Source organism: Phacochoerus africanus, chromosome 3 (assembly GCF_016906955.1).
Source record: "Phacochoerus africanus isolate WHEZ1 chromosome 3, ROS_Pafr_v1, whole genome shotgun sequence".
Lineage (NCBI taxonomy): Eukaryota > Metazoa > Chordata > Mammalia > Artiodactyla > Suidae > Phacochoerus > Phacochoerus africanus.
The window spans coordinates 58,477,609-58,502,032 of NC_062546.1; the positions used below are offsets into that span (position 1 = coordinate 58,477,609).

General features: G+C 40.6%; 1 protein-coding gene across 2 annotated transcripts in view; it reads left to right on the top strand.

The window, feature by feature from the left end:
- The first annotated feature begins 430 nt into the window (after positions 1–430).
- Positions 431–24,424, top strand: part of MTMR7 (myotubularin related protein 7) — a 112,689-nt gene continuing 88,695 nt past the window's right edge. The window contains exon 1 of one of the 2 annotated variants that reach the window (XM_047771873.1): positions 431–584. In XM_047771873.1, the coding sequence (XP_047627829.1) occupies positions 561–584 (24 nt within the window). In that variant the 5' untranslated portion in view covers positions 431–560. The remainder of the gene's footprint in view (positions 585–24,424) is intronic. The other variant, XM_047771875.1, reaches the window with a different exon arrangement.

Consider the following 24,424-nt stretch of genomic DNA (forward strand, 5'->3'; position numbering starts at 1 on the left):
CCTCCATTCCAAATGCTCCGCCATCTGCTCAAGTGCAGAAATACACAGAACCCACTAGATCACACTGGATCTACAGTGCTTGTGGTAGCCTTCTTCCTGCCCCACCCTTAAGTCCCACCTATCCGGGGACGCTCTGTAAAGAAGTCAAAGGGCGGCGTGCATCAGGGATTAGTCCCATCACTCTTCCAAGAGGCCACACCCAACACAAGGCCCCCATTGTGTCTCGGGGAACAGTAACCCCCCAGTCTTAAGCGGGCTGCTCCTTCTTAAGAGGAAACGAGCGGTTCTGGCTCTGGCAACCCCAGCCAGGCGCGAGGCGGGGTGGCGGAAGGCCACGCAGGTGGCAGGAGCGCAGAAGCGCGTGCTCTAGGGCCGCGCGGGCACCCGGGGCCCCGCACGCCGGCCTCGCGCGGGCGTCGCCGCACCTGGGGGCGGAGCCAACCCCGCGCCGGGCCAGCTCCCGGGACCAAAGCCCCCTCCCCGTGCCCTCCCGCCGCGCTGCACACTCGCGCAGGTGCGAGAGGCCGCGCCCGCCCGGGACCTGCAGCCGCGGGCCCGCCATGGAGCACATCCGCACGCCCAAGGTTGGTGGCACGCGGGCGGGCGGTGGAGGGAGAGCGGGAGCGGGAGGAGAGATGCTGAGCCGGCGGAAGGCCCGGCTTCTCTGGCGCCAGCAGAACCGGCACTGCCAGCGAGCGAGGCAGTAGGCAGCGCCTGAGCATCTCCCGGTCGCCCGGAGGCTGGGTTTCCTCTGCCGCCTCCCAGGCCTAGCCGTGGCTGTTTCGGGATCTAACCTCTTGTCCTTGGGGTGCACAGTGGCTTAGAGATGGACAGGAAGGAACCCTGATTATTGAGTAAGGGGGCTGCGGATATGCTGATAAACGCTCCCTTCTGGTCTAGCACTAGGTTGCCGCTTTTTAAAAATTTTATTATTTTTTTTTTCTGTTGGTTGTTCTGAGCAGTTGAAAGAGAAGTCTTTCTAACGACATATGTAAGGAAACGAGTTCTGCACAGGTGAATTGAATGCATTGAAGCTTGTTGAATCTAAGGATTCAGACCCGCCCAACTCGCCCTTCTGCTTCTCCATCCTCAGGCTATCAGCTTCAGTGGACCTTACACAGAGTTCAATGACATTATCAATCCTTCCATCACTTTTGCCTTTTCTGTGGGTTGCAGCTTACAGATTCGTTCACTGGTGTATTTTAAACATTGTTTTTTGCCGAATTAAAAAAGGGACTGCTCCCACATCATTCTAGTTAAATAACTGGAGAAGTTGGCTTTAATGCCAGACCTTCCTACTCATAGTTGTACTAGTAATATAATTTAGAGTGAAAAAGATGATCGACATCCCTGATAGAAACCCTAAACTTAAGATAAACCTGTTCAGAAACCCGTTGGCTATCTCCTGTTAATACCACTTCAGTGCCTCCCCTCGTGTTTCCAGGGTGATCTCATGTTCAAAAATCTGGGGCTTTTGACAGAGTTAAATCACATCTGGTTCTGAGTGGCCAGAATTTAGGAGGCCCCAGGGATCCTGTTCATCTCATGGGGCCATTGCTTTGCAGTAAGTCCAGTAAGAAAAATTCCTTCCTAAATTCTGGAATGGTTCCTAAGTGCCTCTTCATAAAAGAAACTCTGCAGTTGTTTCAAGTCAGTTGGGAGAATAAAATCTTTTAGTTTGCAAGATAATGTCAATTCCAGCACTAAATTTAAACTGTATTGGTTTTGCACTATGGAATTAAATTGTTGCTTCATAATCGGGAAATTGTAAACGTACAGGAGAGTGCCATAAACCACAAGATAGGTGGCTCAAAGCTTTCAGGGTTTAAGTGATGCTAAATAATTTATTCCGGAATGAGGAATTTAACTCCCAGACTCCCTCTGTCCTTGCCAAGGGCGTCCTTTCTTTGCCATTGTGAAAGGGGCTCTTGGTAAAAATGGTATCTGATGTGAACATCAACGGCAAGGTGATAGGGTGACGTGACACTGGATGCTTTTTGCCTGTGGAATATGAATTTGGGGTGTAAAGGCCTCTTCTAGTTTATGGTACAAACTTACTCTGTACAAACCTGAATAGCAAGCGACATTCTCAAATTTATCCTTAAAACTTGTTTTCATGAACATCCCTAACAGTGTCATACTTCAAACCAGAAATCCCCTTCTATCAGGAAACAAAAAAATGGAGGAAAATGGACACTTGTCTGAAATTTCATTGAGATGAGAGTCATTAACATTTAGGATAGGAGTTCCTCACGTGGCGCAGAGGAAACGAATCTGACTAGTATCCATGAGGACACAGATTCAATCCCTGGTCTCGTTCAGTGGTTTAAGGATCCGGTGTTGCCATGAGCTATGGTGGTAGACGCAGACAAGGCTCAGATCTGGCATTGCTGTGGCTCTGGTATAGGCCAGTGGCTATAGCTCTGATTTAACCCCTAGCCTAGAGACCTCCATAGGCTGTCGGTGCAACCCGAAAAAGACACACACACACACACACACCCACCCACCCCGTTTAGGATAATGCAGGTGGAGACAAAAGACTACAGAGATTGGGTGGATCCAAGCCGTCTATTCCTTCGTTTAATTCTGAAAGCATCTGAGAAACTTTCTGTGAGAGGCTCTACGTTAGGTCCTGGGAGCACAAGGCACCAGGGAACTCGTGGTCTGGAAGGGAGGCAGTTGTACATCTGGAAAGAGGTGTACAAGGGACATTGGGCAGAAAGGGGGATGGATAGAAGATCAACTGTACCATAAAGGGTGAGGGAAGTCTTAGAAGAGCTGAGTCCTGACATGCGAGGTGCCAAGGAGGACCAGGAACATTGGTAATGCTGTTGGGCAGTTGTGTAAATGTGATGTATTGTGATAAATCATTACTACCCCAAAGATGCTGAAAACCTTAAGAATGATAGAGAGAGTTTCCATTGTGGCTCAGCAGTAACAAATCTGACTAGTATCCATGAGGACACAGGTTCAATCCCTGGCCTTGATCAGTGGGTTAAAGGATCTGGTGTTGCTGTGAGCTGTGGTATAGGTTGCAGGCATGGCTTGGATCCCTTGTTGCTGTGGCTGTGGTGTAGGCCGGCAGCTACAGCTCCAATTTGACCCCTAGCCTGGGAATGTCCATATGCCATGGATGCAGCCCTAAAAATACAAAAAAAAGAAAAAAAAAGAGTGATATATAGATAGAAATGATGACATGATTCCTTGAAGTTAAATATCATTTTGTTTTATATTTTTAAAACAATTAAAAAATTAAAAAAAAAATTTTTTTCTTCCAGTTTTATTGAGATAGAATTGACATACAGCACTGAATAAGTTTAAGTACACAGCATGATGATTCGACTTATATCCATCGTAAAATAATTATCGCAATGAGTTAATGACTATCCATCATCATGTAGATACAAAATTAAGAAATAGAACAAGTTTTTTTCTTGTGATGAGAACTCTTAGAATTTACTATCTTAACAACTTACATGTGTAATATGCAACAGCATTAATTATGTTTATCATGTTGTACACTACATCCCTATACTTATTTACCTTATAACTGGAAGTTTGTACCCTTCGACGACCTAGCTCCAGTCCCCCCACCCCCACTCTGGTAACCACAAATCAGATTTCTTCTTTCTAATGCATTTGTTTGTTTGTTTTGAGGTATAAATGACTTACATCCCTGTATTAGTTTCTGTTATGGAACTTAGTGATTCCATATTTTAAACAATTTCATTTTGCATTTTGAACTGCAAAAGTAATTTTTGCTGATCTGTGGAAAAGGGAACAGTGCTTACAGAACTTGTGTTATAAAATGTATATTTATTGATGGTCATATTTGTCTTTTTTTTTTTTGCGTTTTAGGGCGGCACCCTCTGCCTACAAAATTCCCAGGCTAGGGGTTGAATCGGAGCTACAGCTGCTGTCTTGTACCACAACCCCAGCAATGCAGGGTCCGAGCTGAGTCTTCCACCTATGCCACAGCTCACGGCAATGCCGGATTTCTAGCCCACTGAGCGAGGCCAGGGATGGAACCCACATCCTCATGGATACTAGTCGTGTTCATTACTGATGAACCACAATGGGAACTTCCTCGTCTTTGTTTTTGGCTTTCTTTATCCTCTGGGGGTACTGAATAGGTAGCTTGCCTTTCCTGAGTTCATGTCCTAGGTGGCTTCTGAGGAGTATACACAAAGTTTATTTGACCCACTGTAGGTTTGGAGTGATGTTTACCATGTGGGTTACAGGGGGTTATTTTAAGAGGAAAGGAAATGCATGTAAAGTGTCTAGTTGTTTCCTACTACAATGAAAGTCATTCACTTAATCTTTGTAAACTGTGTGGTATCCATCACAGCCTCTGTGCTCTGCTTCAGTCTCTGGAGTGCAGTGTAAGGAGACAGATGCACATGAATAATCTGGAATGCTTTGTATATCTTTCTTTCTGGGTTTGTGTGTGTGCGCCTGTGCCTGTATGCGCACTTGCATGTGTTTAACTGCAGCTTTTAACGGCATATGCTAAGCAGGGTGTTTCTCTTCTGCAGTGATTCCTGTGTGGGAAAGAAAAATATTCCAAGGATGAGCTAGTTTGCAGTTGGGTTGAGGTGAGGACACTGTGCTCATTACAGTGGACCTTTTGAGTTCCTGCTTCGCTATCTGGCTTTCTTTGCCACTCTGAAAACTTGATGGTAAGAAAAAAACCCATAAGAAGCTTAGGGAAAACTTGGGTTTCAGGTATTACTTGGTTAGATATAAAGCCTTGAGGACTTTTATAAGTCGCTTGAGGTGTTTTGTAAGGTTTGGTTTAAGTCTGGATAGAGCTAAGATCCTGGTGAAATTCTCTCTACTTTCTATGCTTTGGTCTTTCTAGAAGACATTTTTCCCCACGTGTATAAATTTGAGTTGTAAAATAGAATATGGGATGACCTCCAAAGAAATTCCAAAACAGACCTTGAAAATGCCTTCTTTCCTAGACTCTGGTCTGAACTGTTATTCTCATCTCTCCTAACTAGTCTCCCAAGTCCCTCTTTGCGTTTCTCTAATGCCTCTTCCCCATAGGGAGCCTGAGCAACACTCTTATGGCACAATTGGTCATGTCACTTCCCTGCTGAAATTCTTGGGTGGCTGCTCTGTAGGTTTGGAGTGATGTTTACCATGTGGGTTACAGGGGGTTATTTTTGTCCCTAGGATACAGAGTGAGAATCCTGCCTGTGCCGACCCCTTGCTTACTTCCTAGCTTCATCCTGTGACCATTGTCATCTTTCTAACCACCCTCTGGTCACAACTAGCCTTCGTGAGTTTATCACATAACAGGTTCTTTTCTGCTTCATGACAGAAAATAACTGCTCTTCCACCTGGAGGATACTCTTATCCCCATTCTTCACCTGCCTAAATCTCTCTTCTTCCTAATTTTAGATGAAATATAATTTCCTCAGAGAGGCCATTGCCCAATTCTGCATCTAAATCAGGGCTGCCAAGTATATTCAAATCACAGAGCTCAGTATTTCACTTTATGCCCTTTGTTACATTCAAGTGATTATTTAATGTCAAGCTCCCCTGCTTGATCGGGAGCCCTATGAAAGTGAGGGTCACATCTTGTTCATCCCTGTGTCCACAGCACCTAACATAGTTTCTGGTACCAAGTAAGCCCACAGGAAATAATTGGAAAATAGAAGGGATGAATAATTTTTTTTTTTTTGCTTTTTAGGGTCACACCCGTGGCATATGGAAGTTCCCAGGCTAGGGTTTGAATCACAGCTACACCACAGCCACAGCAACTCAGGATCCGAGCCACGTCTTCAACCTACAAAACAGCTCATGGCAATGCTGGATCCCTGACCCACTGAGTGAGGCCAGGGATCGAACCTGTATCCTCATGGATACTAGTTGGATTTGCTTCTGCTGCGCCACAACAGGAGCTCCCAAGGAATGAATAATTCTTAATTTCAGCCCTTCGGTTTTTAGTATTATCTTTAGTAATCCAGGCTTCTTGTGCATTGTACCATATTCCGATGGTATTAAGTATTTTGTGATTCTATGTAGTTTTAAAGAGAATTAAAATAACATAAAATTCACCATTTCTGCCATTTTAAAGTGTACATTTCTGTGTTTTTTAGTACATTTACATTACTTTTCACCACTGTCTAAATGGGAATGTTTTCATCACCCCACAAAGAAACCCGGTATCTATTAGCTGTCAGTCCTCATCCACTACTCCAGCCATGGTGGCCTCTCTTCTCCTTCCTGTCTCTATTAGATTTGCCTATTCCGGACATTTCCTATAAATGGAGTCATGTAATTTGTGGCCTTTTGTGACTTGCTTCTTTCATTTAGCACAACTTTTTGTAGTTTCATCCAAGTCGTAACACATATTGGTGTTTTTTTTTTAGGGCCGCACCAGCATGATATGGATGTTCCCAAGGTAGGGGTGGAATTGGAGCTGTAGCTGCCAGCCTACAACACAGCCACAGCAACGCAGGGTCCAAGCCACATTTGCAACCTACAGCACAGCTCACGGCAATGCCAGATCCTTAACCCACTGAGCAAGGCCAGAGATCGAACCTGTGTCCTCATGGATACTGGTCAGATTTGTTACTGCTGAACCACAACAGGAACTACAAGTATTGGTGCTGAATTCCTTTTTATTGCAGAATAACATTCCATTCTGTGGATATACCACATTGTGTGCATCCTTCATCTATGGATGGGCATTTTGGTTATTTCCACTTTTCGGTTATTATGAATAGTGCTGCTATAAACACTAATATTTATTTTAGGGGAGAACACAACTTTTCATTTCTCCTGGATTTATCTCTAGAAGTAGAATTATTGGGTTATGTAGTAACTGCTTAATTTTTGAGGGAACTTTGATTATATCTTATATATTATATCACTAAATCCCTTCTGTTCATGTACATCTAACAATTTAGAATGATTTATATAGTGTTCAGAACCTAGATACTTTGGAAGTTATTATTTAAATGGTAGAAGAGATAGGATTACCTCAAAAGGGAGTACAGATTTTTTTGTTACACATTTAAACAATTTCTTAGAGAAACAACCTAATGAGATGAGGTTATATTTACATCACTCCAAATTCACTTCTAATTTATGATTATATGCCCTTTATACATAGTCATAAATAACATGCTTTTCTCTCTTATTGAACTTTTTTTTTTTCTATTTTTTTTAACGGCCATACCTGCAACATATGGAAGTTCCCAGGTCAAATCAGAGCTGCAGCTGATGGCCTGTACCACAGCCACAGCAGCACAGGATGCAAGCTGCATCTGTGACCTACCCTGCAACTCATAGCAACACCAGAACCTTAACCCACTGAGTGAGGCCAGCTGTCAAACCTATGCCCTCATGGATTCTGGTTGGGTTCGTAACCTGCTGAGCCGCAATGGGAACTTTTCTCTTATTAAACTTTTTGTTCATTGTTATTTTGTATATTTATTCTATATTTCGAAGTCATCCCCCTATTTATCATTTTAATGATTATATATTATTCACTTGAGTATAGTTTGCTCAAACTGTATCCACTCTTAGAGATTTGGGCTTTGGGCCCTTGGGAAAAATCTCTGGTACAGTTTTCTTATTGTACAGAGTAGAGTGACTGAGAGTAGGAACGGACTTCATAAGGATGCTTATTATATCTTTCAGTAGTAGGAAGCTTCTCATATGGCCTAGGGTTTAGAAAAACTTTTTGGGGGGAATTCCTGTTGTAGCTCAGCAGGTAGCGAGCCCGACTAGTATCTCTGAGGACATGGGTTCAATCCCTGGCCTCGCTCAGTGGGTTAAGGATCTGGTGTACTATGAGCTATAGTATAGGTCACGGACACAGCTTGGATCCTGGGTTGCTGTGGCTGTGGTTTAGGCTGGCAGCTGCAAGTCCAATTCGATCCCTAGCTTGGGAACCTCTGTATGCAGCAGGTACGGCCCTTAAAAAGCAAAAAAAAAAAAAAAAAAAAAAAAGAAAAGCCATCAAGCCACATTTCTGTGGCCTTCTGATGAGCTAATTGTGGAAGGAAGGACTGAAGTTGTCCCCACATGTTGGGCTGTGAAGTCAAGTTTCTCCTGCCTTTTGCCTGAACGAGAGTATCTTACACTTAGCTCTGTTGAATATTATCTCATTGGATTTATCGTCTTGCTTAATCCCTTACTCTGTTACACATCTGCTCTTCCTCTCAGTTGGGTGCCATCCACTGTTTAACAACCTTGCCCTCTAGTACCTCATCTATGGTCTCATCCAAGAAAGAAACTAGGCTAGGTGGATGCAACTTCTTAGTAGCTTAAGTTACTTCCCTCTCATTTCTCAGGTTCTGCATCCTGGTGATGGATGTGCTAGTTCCCTACTGTTTATCATCTGCTGTTTGATAAACTGGCATTCTATCACCTCTCCAAATAGTTCATCAAAGAAAAAAAAATGAAGTAGTCAGCGGATGATTGAGTGACATCTCCTGCTGATGGTTGGTTTCTATTTCTAGGTTCATACAAAAGTCCCTTAAAGGAGCCATTCTAAAATCTTACATAGAATTAATGTCAAACTCAACAACTTATAAGCCACAATTCCATACCTCCATTTGAAAGTAGTGATCTCGTATGCAAGATCTCTCTGTGATAGAGATCAATGGAGCCACAAGAAGATTGCCTTTCTTTGCGTCATTCACTGTTATTAGACTGTTGGCACTGTTATATCTTCTTTCATCTGTGTTTAAAAAATAATATGTTTTCAAGTTATACAAGTATATTTGCTTTTGAGTTTATATTAGGGAAAATATAGAAATGAACCACTGTTATTGTTTGAGTATTATTTCCTTCTGATATTTTTTTCTTTGCGTGAATGCTCAAACTTTTTGCTTAGAAGTTTAGGATCACCCCGTTCAATTTTGTAGTATACTTTTATCTGATCCTATAGTAGTCTTTGAAAACACGCTTTTAGAAGAGTATTTTTTTATCCTATGGAAATGTTATTATCACATTACTCATTTCCCCATAAGGCTGTTCCAATAATATTATGATGGATATCTTTTTAATTAATTATTATGTGCATATGTGATTACTCCTTTAGGATAGAGCACGAGATGGAATTACTGCATCACAGAAGATGAACAATTTTATGGCTGATAGATCTTTCCTAATGACTTTTCAAAAATGTTATATCAGTTTTCAGAAATAGGGCATCATGTCTTTCTCACTGTACCATTGCTTTATTACTTAAAATTTTTTGATAAAGGGGCATGATAGCACTTCATTATTTCATTGTATTTTTATTTCTAGTGAGGTTGAAGCATTTTTGAAAATATGCTTGTTGGCCATTTTGTTACTTTTCTGAATTATCCACTTATATCTTTTTCTATTTCAATGTTGTTTTTGTGTGTGTGTGTGCATAGTATATGTGTGTGTCTATATACTTAAAAACAGCTTTATTGGGATAGAATTTATATCTATAAAATTAACTTTTAAAGTATACAATTCTGTTTTTGTTTATTCACAGTTATGTAACCATCACAGTTATCAAATCTCAGAACATGTCATCACCCCAAAAAGAAACCCTTAAGTCAATCCCCATTTCTCCCTCCCACTACCCCCAGCAACCACTTTCTGACTTTATGTATTTTCCTTTTCTGGACATTTCATATAAATTGAGCCTTGCAGTATGTGGTCTTTTGTGGCTTGCTGTTTTAAAGTTTATTCAACTGGTAGCATCTGTAGTACTTCATGTCTTTTTATCCATTTTGTGGATGTACCATGTTTTGTTTATCAGTTGTTGGACATTTGTGTTGTGTTTTTTGGGCTATTGTAGATAATGCCGCTATGAACTTTGTGCAAATTTTTGTGGGGGAGTATGTTTTTATTTCTCTTAGGCAAAATTTCGCTTCTCTAAGAGTGTAATCGTTGAATCATATGGCAACCCTATGTTTGATGTTTTGAGGAACTGACAGACTGTTTTCTGGAAGTGATCACACCATTTTAAAAGCCCATCAATAATGTGTAAAATTCTCATTTTTTTTTTCTAAATTTGCCAACACTTGTTATTGTCTCTTTCATTTTATTCATCCTACTGGGTGTGGTACTCATCATGGTTTTGACTTGCCTTTCCCTAATAACTAATTATATTGAGTATCTTTTCAGGTGCGTAATGATCATTTGTATATCTTCTTTGATGAATTGTCTTTTCAGATCTTTTGTTCATTTTTTTAAATTGGGATATTTGTCATTTTTAATTATTGAGGTGCACGAGTTCTTTATAAATTATGGGTATACGTCCCTAATCAGATATATGACTTGCAAATCTCCTATTCTGTCAGTTTTCTTTTCACTGTCTTGATGGTGAAATTGACAGCACTAACAGCCTGAACCTAGCCAGAACACAGACTCAGACAGTGATAGGCAAGAAATAGATTTATTAAGATAGGACACTTGTGAGAGAAGCAAGCAGGCAGGCAAGGAGGATCCTGTTGGCTACAGTTTTATCATCCAAAGGGGGTGTGGTTCAGAAAAGACCGCCTCTCCCTTCCTGGGAATAGTAGTTCCTCCTTGGTATCCGGTAAGGCGTGTATTCAAATCAGCAGAAGGGCTGTCCTCAGACTCCTGCTCTTGATCTGAATCTGAATTCAGGCCTCATCCCATCCCCAACCAAACAGCCTGAGGCAATTCTCACACCTCCACTAGTCCAGCAAGACTGCCTTGTTCTGATGGCTTATTTGAGCAATTTGTTAACTTACAGTGAGCTCCCAACATCCCCTAGCTTTCCATCTCTATCTGTGATCCTTCCTTCATCAGGACATCTGCAAACTACCTGTGCCTACTCCATCCCTATCAGTGGTATCCTTTGAAACAAAAGAATTCTGAATTTTGACAAGTCGTCCTTACCCAGTTATTCTTTTGTCGTTTGTTGCCTTGGTGTCATATTTGTGTATATTTTTTTAAAAAGCCTTTTTTTTCTGATTAAAAAGGTAATACATTACAGAAAATTTCGTTCAAAAAAGAAGAAAATAAAAGCCATGCATATTCTCAGCACCCAAGAGGAATTGCTGTTAACTTTGTATATATTGTGAGCTCTTTACATAGAAGTGGAAAAGCAATATCAAACAAAATTAGGTTTGCTTTCTCTCTTTGTGTGTGTGTGTGTAACTTTGAGGGGTGGGCACTTGTGTTTTGTATGTTTCTCACTTTATTAAATATCCTTCTGAAAAGTGATTTGCTCTAACTACACGGTCTCACATTGTGTGGATGCATTTATAAGGTTGTCAGTGTTGGGAAGCAATTAGGTCTTTGTGGGTCTTAAATGTTTCGGCGCCTTTGTTCTGAAGTATATTTTCAAGGATGATTTTATAGCAGACATCCTTGGAAGAGAAAAAGACTTCCTTCCTTGGGCAAAGGGCAGATTTGTTTGCTGTCCGGCGTAATAAAGGCAGTGTTTTCCTGGGGGCAAAGGCTAGCTAGTCAGGCTAGCAGCCCTGTTAGAAGATTGGCATGGCTTGCGCTTGAAGCCCTGAGTTTCCTCATCTGGGACACAGGGCTGCCCTGTGTGCAGCATCTGCTGAGCTGCTCTTCCTCTTGGACTGGGGAGGGGGCATGGGCGGCTGAGGCTGACCTGGAGCCCTTCTTTCTGCTGAGCAGAGAGTATCAAAGTCCTTTGTTTCTGACCCAGGAGTCTTGTGTCGTTCTTCAGTATCGTGAAACTGCAGCAGCCTACCTGGTTAGGTTGCAAACAGATTGAAATTTCAGACATGTCACAGTTTTTAAATAAGTTTCTCTTATATTTGTCTCCATTTTGTCACTGAAGGAAGTAACTGATACGTATCAGTGTATTTAAGTTGTTCCACTGATCCTCCCATTACATTTCTGAAGTATACTTTCTGTTTCCATTTTTGTATCTATCTTAAAGATTTTTGAGGTATTCTGCTACATTTTCCTCTAGAGTTGTGTCTGCTTTAGCAGGGTAGCAGAATTAAGTGTTTTTTTCCCTTCATTCTTGAGAATGATATTTGAAACGTGGTTTTTCATTAATTTACAGAGTTTTGTTTATTGGTGAGATTAAATATACTTTTTTTTTGGTCTTTTTAGGGCTACACCCACAGCATATGGACGTTCCCAGGCTAGGGGTCAAATCAGAGCTGCATCTGCAACCTACACCACAGCTCACAGCAACACCAGATCCTTAACCCACTGAGTGAGGCCAGGGATCAAACCTCTATCCTCATGCATACTAATCACATTTGTTACCACTGAGCCATGATGGGAACTCCAAGATTAAATATACTTTTCGTGGTTGTTTATACAACAACAAGACTGATGGAAAAAAATCCCGAAATAGCCTTTGCTGTGTGCCAGACACTCAATTCAATAGTCCTTACAATAACTCTATGGGGAAAATACTGTTTTATCTCCATTTTACAGATGAGGAGATGGAGGTGAAATAACTTAAATCAGTCAGTTACAAGGGGTAGAGTGAGGATTCAGAAACAGACACTACAGCTGCAAAGTTTGCGTCCTCAGCAGCAATGCTGTCTTGGGTTTGATGTTGAGAGCGAGAGAGACACCGAGTGATTGGATTCTTGGTGCCTTTATACTTGCAGGCCCAGGTCTCTGCAGCCCTGCACATGCTCTTGCCTTGAGGCTGCTGATGGGCTGCCTCTGTTTATTATCAAACATTCCCCTCATTGTTTCTTATTATTGCATTTTGGTTGTAGCAAAAAGAACCAATGTCAGTATTTTGTTTGAATTTAGATCTTCCTAAAGACAGATTATTGCCCAGTTGTTAAAGGTTCTTCCATTACCCAATATTTAACAGTATTGGGGGGTAGTCTGTGTAATCACAGACATGCACTCATTTCAAAAGCAAGGCTGATAAGTCGGTTACATGTCACTTAAAAGGATAGCTGTGGGAGTTAGGTTTTCTTTAATTTTCCAAGTAGGAATGGATGGTCTAAGCCAAATAATCCCAAGAGTTGTAGTTAAGCATTCCTCAGAAACCACCTACATTCCTTGAAATCCTCACTTCTAGTAGGTTTAACAAAAGTTTAAGTCTGGTCTTCCTGAGTGTGGGTTGGGTGCACCGAAAACACTGTGGGTCATGGACCTTAAGAATCCATATTCATTTTATACTGTGTAAATGCAGATAGCTGCCAGGTAGCCTTCTAGTTAGCAGGATGTTTGTGTGTGAGACAGAGAGAGAGAGAATGTGGAGAAAATTCTATGAAGAAATAGCAAAATACAAGTCAGAGGGATGTTGGGGGGAGTGAGTTAGGATGGTTATTTGGTATATGCTGATAATCCAGGCTTTCTGATGAAATGACATTTGGGCAAGACCTAAAAGTGAGGGAGCAGGGCATCCACTTACCTGAGAACCACCACAGAGGGTCCAGAAGTAGGAGTGTGCATAGAGTCTTCCAGGAGGAGCAGGAAGACTGTGTGTGGTGGCAGGGAATGGGATCACTGGGGGAATGAGTTTTGAGGGGATCAGGGGCCAGTAGTGTGCAGACTTTCACTCTGGGAGTGAGGAGATCCACAGAAGGGATCTGAGCTCTGACCTACATTTAACAGGATCGTGGGAAAAAATATACGGGATGGAGGTGGGAGGGCAGGCAGAGATGGAAGGAGGGGACTGGGGTAGCAGTGGAGGTGGGAATCCCCTGGACATGAGTTAAAAGTAGAGTGATGAGGATTTAATGATGGAATAGGTATGAGAGGAGAGGAAAGATGAGTCAGAGATAGGGCCACTGGAAGGGTGGATTGCTGAGATGGGAGCAGCTGCAGGAAGAGAGGATTGGGGGTGACGTGAGAGGGAGCTGGGCTCAGTCTTGGATGTACTGACTCTGAGATGCCTGCTAGACACAGGTGATGTCTTTAATAAGTTCTGGGTACCCCCTTGAGGAACTACAGGATGTCAATACAAAGAGTGGTCTGCTTTTTTAATAGGCCTGTTTTTTTTTTTTGTAAAGTCTTTTTTTTTTTTTTTTTGGCTTTTTCAGGGCTGCACTTGTGGCATATGGAAGTTCCCAGGCTAGGAGTTGAACTGGAGCTGTGGCTGCCGACCTATGCCCCGGCCACAGCAAAGAAATATCTGAGCCACATCTGCAACCTGCACCACAGCTCATAGCAAGGCCGGAGCCTTAACCCACTGAGGAAGGCCAGGGATTGAACCTGCATCCTCATGGATGCTAGTCAGATTTGTTAACTGCCGTGCTATGACGGGAACTCCTCAAGTCCTTTTGAAATAGTCCAATGTAAATAAATTCAGTCAATAAGTACAAATTCTGAATAGTTTTCTCATAAACCATATGCTTTTATGTTAGGTCAGAGATCTCTACGGATTTCGTTGTTTTTAAGGACTAATTAACATTGAATTATTTTCAGTTGAATGTTGAATTATGTCTTTTGTGCATACATAATAGTGTCAGTAGTTTAATTTTTGTTCTTTACCACCTTTGCGTATCACTTTTCAGGATGGACTATAAACAAATACTTTTTCCAGCATATTTGCTAGTCAGATTTGTTAACCACTGCGCCACGTCGGCAGCTCCCTCCAGCATATTTACTATGCTAGATGGTTTCTCTGTAATGTGAATAATGCTTTGCTTTGCTTTCTCTCATTCAGGTATTTGCATCTATTTTCAAAAAGCAAACAAATAGACTTATAACTCAACAATAACAAAAAACAGCAAGCAGCTCAATTAAAAACTGGGCAAAGGACTTGAATAGACATTTCTCCAAAGATACACAAATGAAAAGCTGTCCAGCATCATTCTTAGCATAATGCAGATCAGAACCACAATGGAATACCACTTTATACACATTAGGATGGCTGTTGTAAAAACAAAAATAAAAACACTCGAAATAACAAATGTTGGCAAGGATATAGAGAAATTAGAACTCTTGAACATTGCTGGAAGGAATGTAAAATGGTGTAGCTGCTGTGGAAAACAGATTTTGGTCCCTCAGAAATTTAAACATAGAATTACAGTATAATTCAGCAATTCCACTGTTACATATATGCCACACAGAATTAAAAACAGGGACAAAAGGAGATGTTTGTATGCCCATATTCATAGCTGCATTATTCATAGTAGACAAGGATGGGAGCAGTCCAGGTGTCCAGCAATAGAAGAATGGATAAACAAAATGTACATGCACACAATGGAATAGTATTTAGCCATTAAAAGGAACAAAGTGCTAATACATGCTACAGAATGCATGAACCCTTAAGACATTTTGCTAAGTGAACCACATCAGACAAAAAGGGGCAAATATTACATGATCTAGAATGGGCAACTTCTTAGAGACCAAAGGAGAATAAAAGTTAAAAGAGGCTGGGGTAAGAGAAAATGAAAGTTATTAATAGATGTAAAGTTTCTGTTTCAGGTGATAAAAAAGTTTGGAGATAATGGAGGTCATTAGACAATACTATGAATGTACTTAATGCCTCTGAATTGTACACCTTAAAATGGTTAAAATGGTAAATTTTATATGTATTTTACCACCATTGAGGAAAAAAAAAAAGTAAAAACATTGCCTAGCACATAACCAGTACTCAATAAATACTGAGTGGGTTGAGTGAATATGTTGAATGAATGAATGAGTGAATTCCAGCTATACTTGATTTGGCAAGATGACATCAACTATTAGCATGGTTGGGGGGGCAGTGTGGCTCTGAAGTCAGGGGAACCACAGTTTATACTCTTACTCTGCCACTTCTTTATTAGATAAGTGATTTTTTTCCACTTTAGACATACTTTTTAAAATGAGAAATCACATAACCATAAAATTCTCCCTTTTAAAGCCTGTAATTCAGTGGTTTTGTTATATTCACAATGTTGTATAATCATTACTATCTAATTTTGGAACATTTTTATCACCCGGAAGAGAAACTTCATTCCCATTATGAATACCCAACTTCATACCCATCAGTTCCATTTCTCTCTTCCCACACTCTTGCAAACACTAATCTGCTTTCTTGTCTCTACAGATTTGCCTACTCTGGACATTTTCTGTAAATGGAATCGTATAGCATGTGGTCCTTTGTGGCTGGCTTCTTTCACTTAGTGTAATCCTTTCAAGTGTAACGCATCCATATTGTGGCCTGTATCAATACTTCATTCCTTTTTTTTTTTTATTTTTGGCCACACCCTCAGCACACGGAAGTTCCCAGGCCAGGGATCAAACCTGAACCACAGCAGTGTCCCGAGCTGCTGCAGTGACAACGCCAGATCCTTAACAACCGCTGTGCTTCAAGAGAACTCCAATTCTTCATTCCTTTTATTGATGAATAATATTCTGTTGTATAGATTCAGCCACATTTGTTTATCCATTCATCAATTGATAAATATTTGGGTTGTTTCCACTCTTTGTTTATTTTGAATAACGCTGCTATGAACACTTAGATACAAGTTTTTTTGTGAACATAAATTTTCACTTCTCTTTGGTGTATGCCTAGGATTGGAATTATTGGGTCATATGGTAACTGTATGTTTAATCTTTTGAGAAACTATCAAACTTGTTTTCCAAAGAGGCTGTACCATTTTGTAGTCCCAAGAGCAACATGTGAGGGTTCTAATTTCTCTGCATCCTCACCAGCACTTGTTGTCTTTTTGATTATAAGTATCCTAATGGGCGTGAAGTGGTCTGTTATTGTTGTTTGATTTTGCATTTCCTTGACTGCTGATGGTGCTCAGCACCTTTTTATGTGCTTATTGGCTATTTGTGTGTCTTCTTGGAGAAATAATTTTCAAATCTTTTTTTTTCTTTTTTCTTTTTTTTTCTCCGTGATGACAGTCTTTCTGTCTTGTCAGTTCATTTTTTTAAGATTTTTATTTTTTCTATTAAAGTTGATTTACAATGTTCCGTCAATTTCTACTGTACAGCAAAGTGACCCAGTCATACATAATATATATGTGTATATATATTTTTTTTCTCACATTATTCTGCATCATGTTCCATCACAAGTGACTAGATGTAGTTCCCTGTGCTATAAGCAGGATCTCATTGCTTATCCACTCCAAATGCTATAGTTTACAACTATTAACTCCAAACTCCCAGTCCATCCTACTCCCTCCACTCTGCCTTGGCAATCACAAGTCTGTTCTCCAAGTCCATGAGTTTGTTTCTTTTCTATAGATAGCGTCATTTGTACTGTATATTAGATTCCAGATATAAGTGATGTCCCATGGTATTTGTCTTTCTCTTTCTGACTTACTTCACTTAGTATGAGAGTCTCTAGTTCCATCCATGTTGATGCAAATGGCATTATTTTGTTCTTTTTTATGCCTGAGTAATATTCCATTGTGTGTATGTACACACACACACACACACACACACACACACCCTGCATCATAATCCATTCATCTGTCGATCGACATTGAGGTTGTTTCCATGTGTTGGCTATTGTGAATAGTGCTGCCATGAGCATATGGATTCATGTGTCTTTCTCAAGGAAAGTTTTGTCTGGATATATGCCCAAGAGTGGGATTGCTGGGTCATATGGTCCATATTTAGTTTTCTGAGGCACCTCCATACTGTTTTCCATAGTGGTTTACCAATTTACATTCCCACCAACAGTGCAGGAAGGTTCCCTTTTCTCCACACTCTCTCCAGCATTTGTTATTTGTGGACTTGTTAATGATGGCCATTCTGACTGGTGCACGGTGGTACCTCGTAATTTTGATTTGCATTTCTCAATAATTAGTGATGTTGAGCATTTTTTCATGTGGCTTTTGGCCATCTGTGTATCTCCTTTGGAAAAATGTCCATTCAGGTCTTCTGCCCATTTTTCAATTGGATTGGTTTTTTTTGCTGTTGAGTGGTATAGGTTGTTTGTATATTTTAGAGATTAAGCACTTGTCAGTTGCATCATTTGAAATTATTTTCTCCCATTCTATAGGTTGTCTTTTTGGGTTTTTTTATGGTTTCCTTTGCTATCAGTTTGATTAGGTCCCATTGGTTTATTTTTGCTCTTATTTCTGTTGCCTTGGGAGACTGACCTAAGAAAATGTTTATACGGTTGATGTCAGATAATGTTTTGCCTATGTTCTCTTCTGGGATTTTGATGGTATTTTGTCTTAGGTTTAAGTCTTCAAGCCATTTTGAGTTTATTTCTGTGCATAGTGTGAGGGTGTGTTCCAGTTTCATTGATTTACATGTGGCTGTCCACTGCTGAAAAGACTTTTTTCCCATTTTTTATTTTTGCCTCCTTTGTTGAAGATTAATTGACCATAGGTGTCTGGGTTTATTTCTGGGTTCTCTGTTCTCTTCCATTGGTCTGTATGTCTATTTTGGTACCATTACCATACTGTCTTGATGACTGTGGCTTTGTAATAGTGCCTGAAGTCCTGGAGAGTTATGCCTCCTGCTTGAGGCAATTCTGGGTCTTTTGTGGTTTCATATAGATTTTTGGCAATTCTGGGTCTTTTGTGGTTTCATATAGATTTTTGGATTGGTTGTTCTAGTTCTTTGAAATATGTCATGGGTCATTTGATAGGGATTGCATTGAATCTGTAGATCGCTTTGGGTAGGATGGCCATTTTTACAATATTAATTCTAATTCTTTGAATTCAGGAGCATAGAATATCTTTCCATTTCTTTGAATCCTCTTTAATTTCCTTGATTAATGTTTTATAGTTCTTAGCATATAAGTCTGTCTCCTCCTTGGTCAGGTTTATTCCTAGGTATTTAATTTTTTGGGGTGTGATTTTAAAAGGTATTATATTTTGATATTCCTTTTCTAATATTACATTGTTATTATACAGAAATGCAACCAATTCCTAAATGTTAATCTTGTATCCTGCTACTTTCCTGAATTTGTTGATCAGTTTGAGTAGTTTTTGTGTGGCTTCCTTAGAGTTTTCTAAATATAATATCACGTCATCTGTATAGAATGACAGTTTTACCACTTCTTTTCCAATCTGGATACCTTTTCTTCCTTCCTTCCTTCCTTCCTTCCTTCCTTTGTTTTTTGTCTGATTGCTGTGGCTAGGAAGTCCAATACTATGTTGAATAAAAGTGGTGAGAGTGGGCATCCTTGTCTTGTTCCAGATTTTACCGGGAAGGCTTTCAGCTTTTCTCCATTGAGTATTATATTTGCTGTGGGTTTGTCATAAATGGCTTTAATTATGTTAAGGTATGTTCTCTTTATACCCACTTTGGTAAGAGTTTTATCATGAATGGATGTTGGACTTTGTCAAATGCTTTTTCTGCATCTATTGAAGTGATCATGTGGTTTTTGACTTTTCTTTTGTTAATGTGGTGTATGATGTTGATTGATTTGCGTATGTTGAACCATCTTTATGAACCTGGGATGAATCCCGCTTTGTCGTGGTGTATGATCTTTTTTATATATTGTTGGATTCGTTTGGCTAAGATTTTGTTGAGAATTTTTTTGTCTATATTTATCAAAGATACTGGCCTATAATTTTCTTTTTTGGTAGTATCTTTGGTTTTGGAAGTAGGGTGATGGTGGCTTCTTGGAAGGCCTTTGGGAGTGTTCCTTCTTTAACCTTTTGGAAAATTTAAGAGGAATGGGTATAAGTTCTTTGTACGTTTGGTAGAATTTGCCTGTGAAGCCATTTGGTCCTGGACTTTTGTTTGTAGGGAGTGTTTTTATTACACATTCAATTTCATTTCTAGTGATCTAGTGTTTTTATTACATATTCAATTTCATTTCTAGTGATCAATTGATATATTTCTTCTTGATTCAGTTTTCATGTGCTATAAGTCTCTAGAAAGTTGTCCATTTCTTCTAGGTTGTCAGATTTTTTGGCAAATAATTGTTTGTAACATCCTTCCATTTTGATTTCCTTGTTGACCCATTGGTTTTTTAGTATCATGTTGTTTAGTCTCCATGTAGTCAGTTTTTTCTCATTTCTTTTCCTGTGGTTGATTCCTAGTTTCATGCCATTGTGGTCAGAGAAGATACTTGAAATAACTTCTATACTCTTAAATTTGTTGTGGTTAGTTTTGTGCCTTAGTATGCGGTCAATCCTTGAGACTGTTCCATGTGCACTTGAAAAAAAATGTATATTCTGATATTTTTGGATAAATGTCCTGAAAATGTCAGTGAAGTCTAACTTTTCTACTGTGTCATTTAGGATCTCTGTTGCCTTATTGATTTTTCTGTCTAGATGTTTTGTCCACTGATGTGAATGGGGTGTTAAAGTCTCCTACTGTTGGAGTTCCCATTGTGGTGCAGCAGAAATGAATCCAAGTAGAAACTGTGAGGTTGCAGGTTCGATCCCTGGCCTTGCTCAGTGGGTTAAGGATCCAGTGTTGCCATGAGCTGTGGTGTAGGTTGCAGACGTGGCTTGGATCTGGCATTGCTGTGGCTGTGGCATAGGCTGGCGGCTACAGCTCCGATTAGACCCCTAGCTTGGGAACCTCCATATGCCACTGGTATGGCCCTAAAAGGACAAAAGACAAGAAAAAAAGTCTCCTACTATTATTGTATTCCCATCAATTTCTCCTTTTATGTCTTTTGGTATTTGTTGTATGTATTTGGGTCCTCCTATGTTGGGGCATATATATTGGTGAGTGTAATATCCTCTTCTTGAATGGATCCTTTTATCATTAAATAGTGTCATTCTTAGTCTTTCTTTATGGCCTTTGTTTTGAAGTCTATTTTGTCTGATATGAGTATTGCAGCTCCTGCCTTCCTGTGTTTTCCATTCGTATGAAATATGTTTTTCCATCCTCTCACTTTTCAATTTATTTGTGTCCTTTGCCCTAAGGTGAGTCTCTGTGGACAGTATATTGATCCAGTCTGCCACTCTGTGTCTTTTGATTTGAGCATTCAGTTCTTTGACATGTAAGGTAATTTTTGATAAGTATGTCTTTATTACCATTTTAAACCTTCTTTTCCAGTTGATTCAATGTTTCTCCTTTGTTCCTTTATTTTTTTGGTCATATGATTTCCTTTAATTTTTTTGCTTGTGTCCTCTTCTTTTTAGTTTTGTGAATATGTTTGGTTTTGATTTGTGGTTGCCCTATTTTTTAAGTATGTTAAGCCCTTCCTGTATCCTCTTGCTTTAGCCTGATCGTTCACATAGGATCAAACACATTATTTAAAAAAGAGTTTAGATTTTCTTACTTTCCTTTCCCAGATTCTGTGATTTTGGAGTTCTTTTTTAACATCTTCATTTTGGTCCTTTTGCTTTTCCTTGTGTTTATCCCTTGTGTTTGTCATCCCTTTTATAGTAAGTCTTGTTTTTTTTTTTTTTCCCTTTTAGTTCTGTATACTGGGTTATTTAAGTGATTGCTTTCCAATTGTGATTTCCTCCATCTTATTTCTTCTTACTTTTTTATTTAGAAAAGCCCTTTCAGTATTTCTTTTAGAATGAGTTTAATATTGCTGTACTCATTTAGTTTTTGTTTGTTGGAGAAATTCCTTATTTCTCCTTCTATTTTAAATGATATTCTTGCCAGGTAGAGTATTCTAGGCTGCAAATTTTCCCTTTTAGAACTTTTAATGTATCTTGTCACTTTCTTCTGGCCTGTAGTGTTTCTGTAGAGAAATTGGTTGATAGCCTTATGGTGGTTCCATTATAATTAATACTTTATTTTTCTCTTGCTGCCTTTGGAATCTTCTCTTTAACTTTTGCCTTTTTTTTTATTATAATATGTCTTAGTGTAGGCCTGTTTGGATTCAACTTATTTGGGGCCCTCTGTATCTTGATATCTGTTTCTCTTGCTGCCTTTGGAATCTTCTCTTTAACTTTTGCCTTTTTTTTTATTATAATATGTCTTAGTGTAGGCCTGTTTGGATTCTCTTGCTGCCTTTGGAATCTTCTCTTTAACTTTTGCCTTTTTTTTTATTATAATATGTCTTAGTGTAGGCCTGTTTGGATTCAACTTATTTGGGGCCCTCTGTATCTTGATATCTGTTTCCTTTAGATTTGGAAAGTTTTCAGACATCATTTCAAATATATTTTCAACCCCCTTTTCTTTTTCTTCTCTTTCTGGAATCCCTTTTATGTGTAGATTGGCCAGCTTTATATTATCCCAAAGATCTCTTATATTGCTTTCATGTTTTTTCATTTGGTTTTCTGTCTGCTGTCTGATTGGGTGATTTCCATTATTCTCTTTTCCAAGTCACCAATTCATCCCTCTGCATTATTCATTCTTTTTTTTTTTGGTCTTTTTTTGTTGTTGTTGTTGTTATTGTTGTTGTTGTTGTTGTTGCTATTTCTTGGGCCGCTCCCGCGGCATTTGGAGGTTCCCAGGCTAGGGGTTGAATCGGAGCTGTAGCCACCGGCCTACGCCAGAGCCACAGCAACGCGGGATCCGAGCCGCGTCTGCAACCTACACCACAGCTCACGGCAACGCCGGATAGTTAACCCACTGAGCAAGGGCAGGGACCGAACCCGCAACCTCATGGTTCCTAGTTGGATTCGTTAACCACTGCGCCATGACGGGAACTCCAATTCATTCTGTTCTTTAGTGCCTTTAATTCAGTTTGTATCTCTGCAAATTAATTTTCTAATTTTTCTTGGATCTTCCTTTTATTTTCTAGTTCCTTTCTAAAGTAATCTGTGCTACTGTTTATATCTGCTCCTAATTCCTTCATACCCTTAATTCCTTCAGTATTTTCAATATCTCCTTTTTGAACTCAGTGTAGTGTCTGTTAGGCTGTAGAAGTCTGTTTCGTTGTTTGCTGCTTCAGGTAAATTCTCCTGTTCTTTTTTAATTGGCAATGGTTCCTGAGCTTCTTCATTTTGTGTTTATTTTTCTTATTCTGTGAGTTTAGGAAAACCAACTACCATAGTCTTGGAGGGCTATTTCTATGCAAGAGTGCCCCTTTGTATTTTGTGGGGGGGGTTACTATTTATTTTTGGCATGGCAGTTTGGATATTTGCTGTCTCTTTCCTCAATGTGAGCAGGGTGTTATCCCCTTGATAGGGTGCTGGGTGTTATCCCCCAGGGAGAAGGCAATGAGCAGGGCTAGTAGTCAGTGCCTAGTTGCTGGGCTCTTGACAATAGCAAGCACCTGCAGGAAGGTGGTGCAGGCAACTCCTAGTTGCAGGGCCCTGGGAAATGTTGATGAGCTTCAGGCAGATTTAGGTGGTGCCTGAAGCACATGGCACTTGCAGTGGCAGTGTGTGAGTTCCACGGGGAGTAAGAACAACAACAGGTAGTGTTTGGTCACAATGCCATCCTCTGTGGTGCTCTCTGAGGTGACTGTGGCTGCAAGTGGTGCCTATTCTTGGACCCCTAGTGGTATCAGGCCATGCCCACCTCTGGAGTCAGAGATAACTGCAGTGGCTTGCCCCTATCACCTGTAGACCACACAAGAAGCACCTGGTCCCACTTAGTCTACTTAGGAGGTGCTGCACAGGCTGCTCCTAGTTGCAGGGTCCTGGGAAGTGACATTGATCAGGCATGTGTAGGTGGTGCCCAGAGCATTTGGCAGCAGCAGCAGGGTGGGCATGTTCCCAGGGGAGTGAGAGCAACAACGGTTGGTGCTCGGTTGCAGTGCCCTCTTTGCCAACATCTGAGGTCACTGGGGACACAGATGGAGCCTGTTCACAAACCCCCTAGTGGTGGCAGGCCATGCCCCCCCTTTGATTTCTTAGATGACTGCTGTGGTTTATCCCTGCCACCTGTAGATCACATAAGAGGCACCATGTCTCACTTAGCCCCCCACTGCCCTTAGCCCATGCAAGAGGTGCCTGGCCACCCATAGCCCACACAAGAGGCACCTGGTCTCCTGGAGCCTGCACAAGTCAGAGTCTGCGTATGCATAGGGGAAGAGATTCCTATGGCGATCTTCCCCTACTCCTCTCACCCTCCCCTACAGTGGCACCTTGCTTCTTCTGCAGGCCCAGACATCCTCTCTGGGTCTCTTGGCTGTGGCGCTCCACTCCCAGCCCACAGCACACCACTCCCTAGCCCCTTAGGCTGTCTCTACAGAGCCAACCCTAGTCCTCTCCCTGGAACTGACCTCCAGAGCCTGAGTCTCAGTGCCCAGCCCCCACCTGAGTGTCTCAGTCTGTGGTGGCCGGGACAGTGGTACAGATTATCTGTGCAGCTCTCACCCTGCTTTGCCCTCCTTGGTCCAGCTATTGCACTTTTCTCAGCAACTTTGATGTCCCTCCATCTTGGCTGATCTCCCAGTTGGTTAGTTTTCTTCCCAGGATGAGAGTTCCTTTCCTCTTTAACAGCTCCCTCTCAGGAGTGCTAGTCCCATCCTAATTCCTTTTCTCTCTCTCTCTCTTTATTTTCTCTTTTTCTTTTGTTCTACTCAGGGTTTCTTGCCCTTTTTGGAGGTTTAAGGTCTTCTGCCAGTGTTCAGTAGATGTTCCTTGCGAGTTGTTCTACATGTAAATTTTTGTTTTATGTGTTTGTGGGAGAAGGTGAGCGAAACATCCTCTTCCGCCATCTTGATCCTTCCCCCCTCAAATCCTTTGCTTTTTAAAAACACTTTTTAAGGCACATTTTT